Raw genomic sequence first — 14,262 nt, forward strand, 5'->3', positions numbered from 1 at the left:
TAATACTTTGCAGGAATGATTTTGAAGTTATCAAGATCACGAAATGAAAAGAATTTTATTAAAATTTTAATTATTTATTGCAAAATATGAATTTAAAGTTTATGAGGTGCTGAAAACTGTCAATTTTTTAGCCATTAGAAAATATGTAAAAAAAACAGAATTTACCATAAAAATAAAAAAAAATTGTTGTAATTTACTAAGAATGAATAAATTTATCATTATCAATTGATATAATTATTAAAATATGTGAAATAATATATAAAATATGATTTTCAAGTTCGCCTGTCAAATAACCTAAATTTGGAAATTTCATCTATTAAATGTGAGAAAGAGAAGTCATTAAATTGAAAAAAACCTTACCAAATATAAAGTACCTGTGACTAACTTTTAGTTTTTCTTAGCACTTTTTTCCTTTTTTCTTCATAAATGTGAAATAAAAAGCAATAAAAATTGGCACATTGCTTATTTTCACTATTTTCAAATGTAAATAACTTTCTTGGAGAAAACTGAAAAATTACAAAACTTGGGCAATATCTAATTGATCACTAACTACACACACTGGAAAAAAATTCGCTTTGGTCCCGAAGATACTTTTTGAGATAATTAAGTTTAAACTTTTCACAATTTTTATCAGGTTAATACATGTAGTTTTTTAAGGACGAAGTTAGGTTTTATTGGTTAAACATTTTGAACTAACTTCAATTTTATAAAAATCACATGCATTAACCTGATAAAAATTGTGAAAAATTTAAACATAATTATCTCAAAAAGTATCTTCGGGACCAAAGCGAATTTTTTTCCAGTGTGTGTAGTTAGTGATCAATTAGATATTGCCCAAGTTTTGTAATTTTTCAGTTTTCTCCAAGAAAGTTATTTACATTTGAAAATAGTGAAAATAAGCAAAGTGCCAATTTTTATTGCTTTTTATTTCACATTTATGAAGAAAAAAGGAAAAAAGTGCTAAGAAAAACTAAAAGTTAGTCACAGGTACTTTATATTTGGTAAGGTTTTTTTCAATTTAATGACTTCTCTTTCTCACATTTAATAGATGAAATTTCCAAATTTAGGTTATTTGACAGGCGAACTTGAAAATCATATTTTATATATTATTTCACATATTTTAATAATTATATCAATTGATAATGATAAATTTATTCATTCTTAGTAAATTACAACAATTTTTTTTTATTTTTATGGTAAATTCTGTTTTTTTTTACATATTTTCTAATGGCTAAAAAATTGACAGTTTTCAGCACCTCATAAACTTTAAATTCATATTTTGCAATAAATAATTAAAATTTTAATAAAATTCTTTTCATTTCGTGATCTTGATAACTTCAAAATCATTCCTGCAAAGTATTATAATTTTAAAAAATTAGTCAGCGACGACTTCAGTCGAAATATAATGGATTGACCCAACAGTAAAAATCTCATTTCAACTGTAACCAGGCCGAACCAAGTCTCCAGACAACGGAATTTCCACAGTGGACTCTTCCCTCAGGGACCCCATCTCACGCAAGTTACACAGGATCGAGGTTCAAAAAGGGTCAAAGTAAAACAGTGACCACAACAGAGCGAAATAATATCACCCTATTTTCGCATCCAATATCAAGATAGCAAATACTGATAAATACTCAGTCTAAATAAGCATAACTGCTAAAAAAACGAAATTTTAAATTACTGTTAAACGCAGGAAAATTTAGAGTAAACAAAGAGATCTTTAAACTAAAAGGAGACTGACTACTCAATTCCTTTATTTATCTAGCATAAAGAACAAACAAGTTGTAAATTCAGATGTTCATTACATGAACATTTTGCTTCCTCTTTACGATCAGCAAAAAAATTTGCTTCCTCGTGGAGAAAGCAAAATTTTATTGCCAAAATGTGAAATTTTGATTTTTTAACTTTCATTAATTCTTTAAATTTACCTTAAATGTATACTTTATATATATCGATCGATTCGTCTTGACGTAAGGAATACAATTAGTTCATATATAAACTTCAATTTAAAAAATCACAAAATTTTTTAGCCAAAATGTGAATTTTTGATTTTTTAACTTTCATTAATTCTTTAAATTTATCTCAAATGTTTACTTTATATATATCGATCGATTCGTCTTAACGTAAGGAATACGATTTTATTATATATAACCTTAAATTTTTCTATTTAAAAATTTTTCGATTAAAAAAAAATTTTTGGAAAAAAGACGATAAAATTTTTTTTTGGGATATTTTTTAAATTCCTTTGGTCAGATTTAAGATATTAATTTGATAAATAAGCATACTAAATTTTGTCTAAATCCATTAAAACCTATTAAAGTTATCTTCTAAACAAAAAAGGGATCCACACACACACATACATACATCCGGACAATTGATCAGGATCTCATATAACATGTTTTTATAAAGAAAAAAATTTGTTTCCGACACTTTGAAAAGTTTTATAAACGAAAGAACTACAAAGCTTCCTCCACGAGGAAGCAAAAAGAAGGAAAAGCATATCAAAGCTTATCAAATTAACTTGTAATCGAAAAGTTGTAAGAAATCTTTGAGAAACAAAATTAATAAAAAATTAAATAGTATTCACTCAAATAAGATGGAAGCTATAGCTTAAATCATCAAGTCGTGAGGACAAATTATATGAAAAAGATAAAGTTAAGGGAAAGCATATATTTATTAAGCAGTTCCATAAGCAGCAACATCTATAAGCGTGTGCAGCAAGTCAAAATAATTATTCTCAAAATTAATGCCTGGTTTCTGTGGATTAATATATAATAGACTTTTCCAGTTTATCTACTAGCAATTTGAGGTTATGAGATCATCATGTATTCTTGAATTAATTATCCTCTTATACGATTAGACAGTTAAAAAAATTATTTTTCCATTTAGGAAATATCAGGTATGTATTTAATAATTTTCCACTAATATTGGAATTCAGAAACTAAACTTTGCCATGTAGTTGGATTAAGTTATCGAAGTTAATCATGTGCCTTAGAGGTATCGACAGTGTCGTACAACGACTATCAATATATCTTTTATCATAATACTCCATAGAGATAATGGATATTATAGTCATTATGTCCATGAACGGACTCCAATGATGAAATTAGAGCGCGAAGTTTCTTGTAAGCGCCCGTTAATGAGGTCCTACAGTCACTTTTTAAGAAGTGGCAGAAGTGGCTTTATAGATGAACAAGGCAAAGTATGCATACTTAACACATTTTCAGATAAAAGAGTTTACGGGAGAACTTTCTTCTAAAATTCAGAATTGATCTCTGATGAAGGATTCTGTTTTCTGTGTTCCTCCAAAATCTGTACATTGAAGAGCGTCTAATATGATGAGGTGAGACAATGGCGAACTTTTCGGCAAAACTGATAGAATGTTTTGAGTTAAATGAAAGAAAGGATAAATTCACGGAGCAGGCCTAAAATTGTTTTGCATCATTCAACTCTTGTGTGGTTAACGAAATTGATTCAGCCTTTCTTCGAGTACGTTGAATAAATCGTTTGCACAAAGCGGTAATTCGGAGAAGTTTGTTGAGGTTAGAGCATTCTTTAAGGAGACCAAATGATGATTCTTCTTCTTGATTTGCAATTAGAGGAGTGATAACATGTAAAATTGGACATTCTTCCAGATTTTCAGTGATTGTGGGTACTCCTAAAATAATAGCAGACTTGTCTGTTTGAATCAACAGTTAGATGATAAACGAATGCAGCTAAAGGGTATTGTGATGCATCACAGAAGGCGTAAATTTCAGAAGATGTTGTTGATGTAATGCCGATCCATCGTGGAAATGAGAAGGTGAGAGAGAGTAGGAGAATAGAGAGTACAGAATCAGCACTGCCAAATTATTTGTGCAATTATACCCATGGTTCAATATGTCACCCACGATGCATAAGTTTCTGATCCATAGACCAGAAATAATAAAGACTGCTTTGTTACCAATAGGACAACTAACTGAAGTGGCCCGAGAAGTACGAAACAAGGATTTCAAATAATTCAGAGAACATTATTCTCGAAAATATAGTTGTGAAAAGTCCAACACTGACATTTTCAATCAATTCTTGTTGTCATCAGATCCTCTACTCACAAGTAAAAGGAAGTTACTAAAGAAAAAAAATTCCAGGTTACCTGCAGATGCAATGGCACTTTTATTACCGCCAATTCAGCCAATAGGTCAAAATAATAGTGGCAACACTAGCGACGAAGAACCCGATACTAAAGAAAGTGAAACAGAAATGTCTGATAAATAATGAAAGATTCTTTTGTATAATTTATAAGGAATTCGGGATTTCGGAAGTACACCCGGAATTCGCATGTCAGATTGTGTTAATTATTATAAAATGATTTATTTATTCGTTTTTAATTCAATAAATTTTTTAATTTGTGATGAAAAATACATTACAACATTGAATATAAAACTTAGATAACTTTCCACATTGCTAAAAAACATCAAAGATCTGCCATTTTAAATAATTGAAAACTGATTTCGAATTCATAATCAGCGATCTAAAACATGTTGTAAATTCAAATGTTCATTACTTGAACATTTTGCTTCCTCTTTACAATCATCAAAAAAATTTGCTTCCTCGTGGAGAAAGCATTAAAATAAATAATATAATAATATAAACATTTAGGAATACAAAATTTTTCAGCTAAAATGTGCATTTTTGATTTTTTAACTTTCAGTAATTCTTTAAATTTAAATCAAATGTATATTTTATATATACCAATCGATTCGTTTTCATGCAAGGAATAAAATTATTTCATATATACACTTCAATTTAAAAAAAACACAAAATTTAATAGCTAAAATGTGAATTTTTGATTTTTTAACTTTCATTAATTCTTTAAATTCAAATCAAATCTATACTATATATACACATACATACATCCGAACAATTGATCAGGATCTCATAGATAATGTTTCTACATACATAGAGAAAAATTTGTTTTTGCCATTTTAAAAATTTTTATATACGAAAGGACCGAGGGAAAGTTCACTTCAGAAATCACGATTTCCTGATTTTAGTATTAAAGGAATAGTTTAAGAAATTTTCGAAATCTATAGAAATCTCAGGAATTCTCATTCGAAATCTTAGTAGAAATCGCTGGAAGTCTCGACACAGTAGTCGGCTCGGCAGCCGACAACTGCCGAACACGACCGAAGTATTTATCAACTAATGATCACATCTATGTATAGTGTCGTTATCACATGCCGAGACACTTTTTGCAAAAATTATAACGAGTTCCATTTGTAGAAATGACTGCGTATAAGCAATTTTCAAAATGTAATTATTGCATTCACAAAAAATTGATTTGTATTAAAATAAGATGCAAAACTTTTTTAATTACCATCGAACAATTCTAAATTGAAAATTAGGACGTTACATTTTATTTAAATCGAACACAATTTTCATTATAGTGTTTTTAGCTATTCGAGTCAATAGATTATAATTTATTTTTAAAACAATTAATAGAGCAAAATATATTTTTAAAAACTCAATACATAATTTATCTAAATGAGAAGTTTTTAATAATACGATTGAATATATATTTCAAAAACAATTCATTCCTATATTTAGTGACAATAAATATTCATTTAAATTGTTGTATTTATTGATTATTTATTCTATTAATAATTAATATTTCATAAACTGTAAATATTATAGATTCTTTTGAAGAATAAAAATGATTTAAAAAATTATTTTTTAAATGTGCTTTCAAAAAGTGCGTAGGGGAGGATGGGGCAAGGATAGTTAGTGGCTCTATTGCCTACACGGCTTGTTCAAAAAGGGCACCATTCATCATATATACTTGTTTTAACACCAAAAGACGTCAAGAAAAACTTGATCTTGATGCGATATCATTTGTGGAAGCTATGTGTTTATTTGTGAAAATCCTGTTTTTTCTAAAATGTCTCAGTTCTGTTTAAAACACTGTTTCAGATATTAACTGTTTTAAATATTTATTTATGTCCAAAAAATTTTTTTGGCAGTGCTTTGAAGTGTTTTGAGGTGCTTTTATCCAATGAAATTAAAAAACCCCCAAATTTAATGTCTTTTTTTGATTATTTTTCGTAAAAAAAATTTTGATAACTATCCTTGCCCTATTAGTGGGGCAAGGATAGTTAGATTTTTTTTTTAATTTTCCGCTAATATCTCGAAGGCATTGCAATCCACAGCAAAATAATGTATTACAAAATTGTAGCTAAATAAACAGGCTTTCGAACGATACTATTCCTTTTCCGATGCCTGTTGAATTTTAGCTACTAGATCCAAAAATGTCTTACCTAACTATCCTTACCCCATCCTCCCCTAATTGATTTTGATATAATTAATAAACTTATAAATATAAAAAGTCAATCAAAGTCGATTTTTACCAAGCTAATCCAAAATTTCATTTCAATATACATAGTACCAGTATGTAAGCAGTCATTGGCAGTTGAGCCGGTAATCGAGCCGGCAGTCCCTAGAAATCTCAGGTAATCGCGTAGAAATCTCAAGAAATCTTAGAAATCAATAAGTGAATCTTACACAGACTACCTCTACCGATTTCTGATTTTCTTAGTGAATTTCCCTTTGGAAAGGACTACAAAGCTTTCTCCCCGAGGAAGCAAAAACCTCTAACACTCATTTTTTTAAAAATCTTTTAATTTTTTAAAAATTAATCAGCTATATTGGATCCACTATTTTGAATTTTTAAAAACTGACTTCAAATACATAATCACCGACCTCAAAAATTCCCTAATACTCATTTTTATAAAAATTCATTGATTTTTTAAAAATTAATCAGCCATATTAGATCCGCCATTTTGATTTTTTTAAAACTGACTTCAAATTCGTAGTCAGCGACCTAAAAACGCCATTTAAAATTTTTTAAAACTGACTTTAAATTCGTAATCAGCGCCCCCAAAAACGTATAGTTACCAAGTTTTGTATAAATCGAAAAATGTTTTGAGGTTTTCGGCATCTTTTCTGGTTTCTGACCCACTGTGTGATGCTCAGTAGAGGAGCTTCTCTCTGAACACCCATCCTTCCTTCCTACTGTCGTTTGGATGGGTGGTCTGTAGGAGCTTCTGCGACCACCACTAGAAGGAACTGTACTCCAGCCTGTAGAAGCTTCTGTGGCTGAGTTCGAATTCGACTTCATGTACTCTTTGTAGGAGCTTCTGCGAAAGACCACGATAGACACCTTCCTTGTAACTGGTGCGTCATCCTCGCGACCACTCTGTAGGAACGTCTGCGAGTGTGACGTGACTACCACGATCACCAGAGTGCCGTGTCAGCAACTCCCCTGTGGGAGCCACCGCGAGAGGAAGCAGAGACGAATACTTCCTTTCACGTTTACCGCCAGCTGGTGAGTAGAGGAGCGTTTCTCTCAACTTGATGCGATACTCAGGGACGTATCTTTTACTCAAGGTGCCCCCCCGGTTTAAGATATTTCCTCAAGGATGTTCCTTGATGTTTCTAGTACACGACAAGATAGAGATTCGGGTACATACCTGATTCTACAACCAATTGACTACCTCCTAGTTTTCCTTTAGTTAATTACCTATGACTGCGGACCCTGGTTATCGTTTACCGTGGTATAGCTTACATTGACGTTGGGATATTTTATTGGAAAAAACTCTCGGTTGAAGGCAACCGTGAAATCGTGAAGGTACCTGCGAAGTATTAGACAAGGAAATGTCCGTGCCATTAGAGTAGAGGACTTTGTAGTCCTTTCGTTTATACAATTTTTTAAAATGGTGAAATCAAATTTTCCTCTATATAGAAACATGTTATATGAGATCCTGATCAATTGTCCGGATGTATTTATGTGTGTGTGGATCTTTTTTGTGAACACGATATGCTTAACAGGTTTTAATGTATTTGAGGAAAATTTGTTATATATAAAGTATAAATTTGATTTAAATTTTATGAATTAATGAAAATTGAAAAATCAAAAATTCATATTTTAGCTGAAAAAATTTGTGTTTACCTGAATTCAAGTTAATACATAAAATAATTGTATTCCTTGCATTGAAGCGAATCGATTCGTATATATAAAGTATATGTTTCACCCGAAATTAATTAAAATTTTCTTAATTTTTAAAAAAATTTAATTAATTTGAAATAGTTGTTATGAAGATGATGTATATGTTACGGTTAAAGTGCGAAGTCCGGTGAATGTGCACATTAACCGGTCAATGTGCACATTCACCGGGCATTTTGGTAAAAGTGAGAAATCGGACATTTGGGGAAGATATTATGTACATTTACCAAGTAAATTGGTGATTGTACACATTGACCAGCCTTGGTTGGTAAATGTGAAAATTTGAAATGAGTGATTTGTTAAATAATTTTTTTATGCATATAAAATGTGAAAATGTAATGAATATTATTATTAATAAATTGATAAGATAATATTAAATATAAATTGTATTAAAGGAATAGAATTATAATAAATGAAAATGAAAATTATAAACAGAAGTAAGAAGACAAATATAAATAGAAGTTCAAAGGTAAATAAATATATTAATTGATATGTCAATTGTATATGAATCAAACTTTTACAAATAGGATAGATTTGTAAGCGTTAGTTATTCTTCTAGTTTAATTTTGACAGTGCACGTAGACACATAGATCGAAAATTATCAGTTTATCCTTGAAAACGCTATGATAATCAACCCCAATCATGCTCACTATACTTTTTTTGTAATCTGCACGTAAAAATACGTAAAAATGTATAAATTTGAAGCCCTTTAGATAAAATTTTCTTTATTTTTTGAGAAAAATTCATGATTTTTATCGAAAATTATCAGTTTTTCCTTGAAAACGCTATGATAATCAACTCCAATCGTTCTCGCTATATGTTTTTTGTAATCTACACTTAAAAATACGTAAAAATGTATAAATTTGAATACCTTAAGATAAAATTTTCTTCTTTTTTTATTCAAAAAATCCCTGATTTTTTCTAAAAATATGAGTTTTCCTTAAAAACAATATGAACTCCAACTGTGCTCATTATATTTTTCCTGTAATCTACACACAAAAATACGCATGTATACCAAATATGAACTGTCTTGGCCAAATATTGTGTGCGCTAGGGTGATTAAACCATTTTTTTCGAAATTTTTTATTTTTCCTTGACAACGCTATGTAAATCGATCCGAATCATGTTCGCTATATTTTTCCTGTAATTTTCACGTAAAAATACATAAATGTACCAAATTTGAGCTCTCTATATGAAAAGATGTGGCCACCAGGGGGGGGGGTACATAGTCACTTTTAGAGATTTTTCGTAAAAATTCATGGTTTTTCCTTGACAACGCTATGATAATCAATTCCTATGAGATTCGCTATATTTTTCCTGTAATCTACACGCCAAAATACATATTTGTACAAAATTTCAGCCCTCTAGATAAATTCATGTGGCCGCTAGGGGAGGGGGGTACATGCATTGCTTCACTAGTCTCATTAATAGGGTTCCCTCTTCGGGTACGGAACCCTAAAAAAGATATTTAATAATAACAATTAGTATTAGAATTAATCGGACTTCAGATTCGTAATCAGCGAGCTCAAAAGTGTTGAGGTTTTAAGTAAATTAAATCAATTTTCAAAAAGGTCGACCGCCAGTTTGAATTTTTGGATACTAACACCGGATTCGTAATCAGCAATACCAAAAAAACACGAGTGACGAATTTCGAGCAAAATAAATTGAATAATAAAATTTTTTCTTGTTTGTTCCCCCACAGCATTGAAACTGTCCTAAAGATTTCCTAAAGATTTATTTGAATTGTTCGGAATATTTAATTGCAATGTTTAGTGAAAATTGTGTAAAGATTTAAATGTTCCGATTAAATAAATGTTTAGTGTGAAGCTTTCCTTAATATTTAAATGAAATTTTCGCCTAATTATAATTATAATTAGGCGAAAAGGTAATTACAGAGTGTAGAGCTGAATTGACTAATGGAAGTTTATTTTCATAAAATGAGACTAAGGAATCCCATGCTTTTTGAAAGTTATCATTTGTCAACATCATGTTTTTTAATAGATGAACTGTGGTTCATAAAGGCACTGCTTCAGATAATGCAATTTATATACGGGTGTTAAATGCACGTTTGATAAAACCATTGAATCAGAAAGATCTTTAAATTGTAGCCATTTTGAAGAAGAACTGTCAAAACTCGAAAAATTTATATTATAAATATATTATATAAAATCATATAAAATTAAGACATGATTTAAAGTGGGATTCGATGTATATTCTTATAAACGTATTCTTAGGTAATAAATTATGTAAATTCCTATGTGAAATTCTACAATTCTTATCTTCAATTTTCTTCGTGGTTTTTCATAAAAAAAACCTATCAAAATTCATTGCTCAATCCTTAAACAGAAATTTTACTATATAAAATTATATATAAAATCTTTTTTCGATTCTTGAATAAAAGATTATTAGAAAAAATCTGACATGAAATCTTATCCCCATTGAAAATCCTCACGTGGGATCATATATATAATTGACTTGAACATAAGAAATTACATAGGATTTCATGTAGATTCTGAAATGTGGATTTTAATATATGAATTTATGTGAGATCCTATATAAGATCTTCAATAGGGTTGACAAGAATCGCGTATCTCTACGTATTCTATCGAGCATAGTATCCACATAACCTTCTTGCGTGATATTAAACAATTTTTCTCGAAAATATGGGAGTTGTAAAATGTACGCTTTTTCGAGAATTCAATTTACGCATAGTAATTTTATCGCGTCATTTGTCAAAGAAAATTGACTTCATGCTTTACAAGGACAATTCGAAGTATTTCAATACTGCGCGATAACACCTTTGACACTCCGATACGTGTTAGGTTACCCACGGTACTAGCGATAAACTCCATACGCGAAATTTGTTCATCGATATGATTTTCAACGTGATCCAAGGCAGATACCTGAAGCCAGGTGTTCAGATATTATGTGGGGATGTCCGTTTTTCTCTGGTCGATCCACAAAGCCACACCTTTTGGCTCGACTAATCCTCACACTGCGCCAAGCTTTAAACTTCGTAAGTGAAGTTGAAGACTCCGCTGCCTGTGATATGGCTAATGTTCGTCTTATCATCATACTTTCCTCTACATAACAAGCAGCTTGCGCTTCTACAGCAGTTTGTAAATTTATGATCGACTTCACCACACTTGAAGCACGCAGTCCATCTGACTGCTGACTTACAAACTCTTTCTATGTGGCCATACACCAGGCACCGGTGGCACCGAACGACCATCACCCTTTTTTTTATTGAGCAACATATAAAGCCAATCTTTATGCGCTCCACTTTCTCCAGCCTGTTCGCCTCCTCTGTGTCCGTGACTATACAACTGCGAGCTTCATTCTTCGTGTGGTGGGTCCTAGGACTGTCACTTGCCCGCTTCCTGACTTCTGGAGCACTTCCGCCAACTCCTGTTGAACCTCTTCTTCCTGGGTAAGACAATGAAGCTCACGAATCTCTAGTGTGACTTGTCAATATACAGTTTGCATCTTCTCCATGCTTCCAACAGCTTTGGTGACTACAGCGGTGAATGCCTCCTTATTAAAACCTCCTCCGATTTTGATCAGGAGATGTCCCCCTTCTTGTAGGCTTGCGCCCATGATCCAATAGACGTCCGAATTCACTTTCCTCCGAAGTTTGATCAGTACGTCCACATACGTTGTTTCTATTGCGACTCGGATCAGAAAAGTTAAAGGTTTTTCTTAGTTTCTTTTCCTCTATGATTGCGTTTCGAAGCCGCTTCTTATGGATACGCTCTCTTTTCCTGTTTAGCTCTTCTCGGTTCATTATTCAACACTTGTACTTACAATAATACGCTTTCAATTATATAATAAAATAAACTCCATATCCCACCTTTCCCCCCATGCGAAATGACACTAAAAAGCTAACCAATAAAAAGTATGATTCAACAAACAATTAAACAAATGATTACCTGTTAAAGTAGTCAGTGACACTTATCAAAACTAAAAAATGTTATATAAAATGCTGTTATTTACAAAATAAACACGTTTTGAACAAAATGGATATGTTAGAAGAAAATCACCGAAAACAGTTTTTTTAAACAAAAAACGTAATATAATCGTCCAATGTTTTTACCACCTGAAAACTGTCATATTGGTCCCACGTTATGTGCAATATGACCATAATTGGTCCATCAATGTGTGTTCCTTAATCCCATCTTGCTTCCTATTCCATTTTGCCCCCATTTCCCCTAAATGTACCCAACACCAATCCACTTTAAATTGGACGGTCAAGTAAAGTCAAAAAAACGTCGGTAAATAGATTTCTATCTTACCGACTTAGATCTGTTAAAATCACTAAGTACGAATGAGCTAATATTGTTACGAAATTCTCAATGCTATAAACTACGAGTGATCATATTCAGTGACTATCCCATTGGGCTGAATTGCCAAAAATGTGTTCAATAGTCGAAAAAACAAAATATATTTTAAAAATCATTATTTAGAAGTTTTTAAGGTCATTTTATCTCTTAAATGGTGTAATTCAACCAATTTTTAACAACTAACGCAGAAAGATACTTGTTGCCTCCAGAAGATCGAACTAATGAACCGACAAAGTTCCGGGACTGGCGTTGATTTAACACTTGTTCTCCCTGTAAACCATTAGGTCGTCTTTGTCCGTTTTGATCAAAATGATATAATTATGATAACATTCTCGAATGCTGTCTTGTAACACAAATGACTATTACATATATATAAATTGAAATAAGTAGATTTCGAGGTAGATTTGTCATTGTAAAAGACAATGTGGTAAATTTGGACCTCTCACCTGTAATAAATTAAAAATGTTACTGATTGGAAACTAAATATTTAGTTAAGTGATAAAAATTAGTACGATATACTCTTAGAAACTGCAGGATCAAGGATGTTCAGAAGATGGAATCGACCCATTTCACATTCTACATCATTGTTTAGGAAACTTCATAAATGATTTAGTATTTGGAATCACTTACGATGAAAACGATGAAACCTGGATGAAGTTACAAAAATTGCAGGAAGAAGGTCTTAAATATATTGGTGTTGCCGGTCCTTTAAATTTTCTACCATTTTTAAGGTAAGAAACTTACTGTAATAAAAATTTTTCATACTATCTAATTAATTGTTGGTATCGCTTAGATGATTAGTCAGGATTTTAAATTCTTAGAATTAATTTTTACGTTAAGTAATTTCACATAGTTTACACTCATCGATACTCGCATTTCCGACCCAGCTCGAGCACGTGACAATTAAGGGATAATAAAAGAAATAATTCCCTTTAAACAAAATTTAAACGTTGACAGTTCCTTGTACAAGATCTTTAACATTTTCCTGTACAAGTTCAACGAACCGAATAAAGAAAGAAACTTGAATAGCAGATGTACAAAAATTTAGACATTAATGAAATCTTGCAATGACTATTACCTGTTTTTATTAAGCTGAAAGACTTGCTTACTTTTCGTTGGTGGTTAGTTCATAAGCACCAGAATAGCGCAAGTGGATATCGTTCTATAGGCTGAAGCTATTCTTCGTGCTTGATCTCTCTAAGCAGAGACAAGGCCGTCCAAAATGTCTCGGTTCGACAAAGTTGAGAGTTATAAGACCTCAGCAGAATAAAAACGTAATCGCAATCGTAAACGGAAGAATGAGTTAGAGAAAGATAGTCATATATTGTTGTTCTTCTCTTACTAATTCTTCCGATTGCGATTCCGGTTACGTTTCTATTGTGCTTAGGCCTATACAGGGACAGACCGTGTTGATCAATATGGATATACAACCTTTAAACCTTCGGGAGCTCCGCATATAATTTCTTCTTTGATATAACACGTATTGATCTCGTAAACAATCCATCTGTGGTTAAGATAGTTGTCTATCATCCGAAACAGATAGGTTGGTTCCCATTTACGTTTCATTGACCCGATATAAATATCCCATCTCGCGTAATTAATCGCGTTTCGTATGTCGATGGCCACAAGCGCACTGAATCCTTTCTTTTTACCAACTTTGACTTTTTTGCCTTTTCAACAACCGCTTAAATCGTGGGTACCATAATGTCTTCAGATACGCTATTTTTGCCTACGAAGATTTTCTGAAGTCTTTCCAGAATCATTCCCTCTGGAAGTTTACCCATCGTATCCAATAAACAAATTAGTCTAAACGATAAGATTTTATCTAAAGTTTCATCCCGTATTCTGAGAAGAAACGGTCTTGTATAATTGAAATTTGAATAT

At 31.5% G+C, this 14,262-nt stretch overlaps 1 protein-coding gene across 2 annotated transcripts in view; it reads left to right on the plus strand.

The window, feature by feature from the left end:
- LOC127279310 (cytochrome P450 306a1) overlaps window positions 1–14,262 on the plus strand; it is a 128,649-nt gene that overhangs the window by 107,048 nt on the left and 7,339 nt on the right. For both annotated transcript variants that reach the window (XM_051301600.1, XM_051301601.1), the window contains exon 4: window positions 12,904–13,109. In XM_051301600.1, coding sequence (XP_051157557.1) covers window positions 12,904–13,109 — 206 coding nt within the window. The remainder of the gene's footprint in view (window positions 1–12,903; window positions 13,110–14,262) is intronic.

Source organism: Leptopilina boulardi, unplaced genomic scaffold (assembly GCF_019393585.1).
Source record: "Leptopilina boulardi isolate dan_hultmark-lab unplaced genomic scaffold, ZJU_Lbou_2.1 LbouV2_214, whole genome shotgun sequence".
NCBI classification, from domain to species: domain Eukaryota; kingdom Metazoa; phylum Arthropoda; class Insecta; order Hymenoptera; family Figitidae; genus Leptopilina; species Leptopilina boulardi.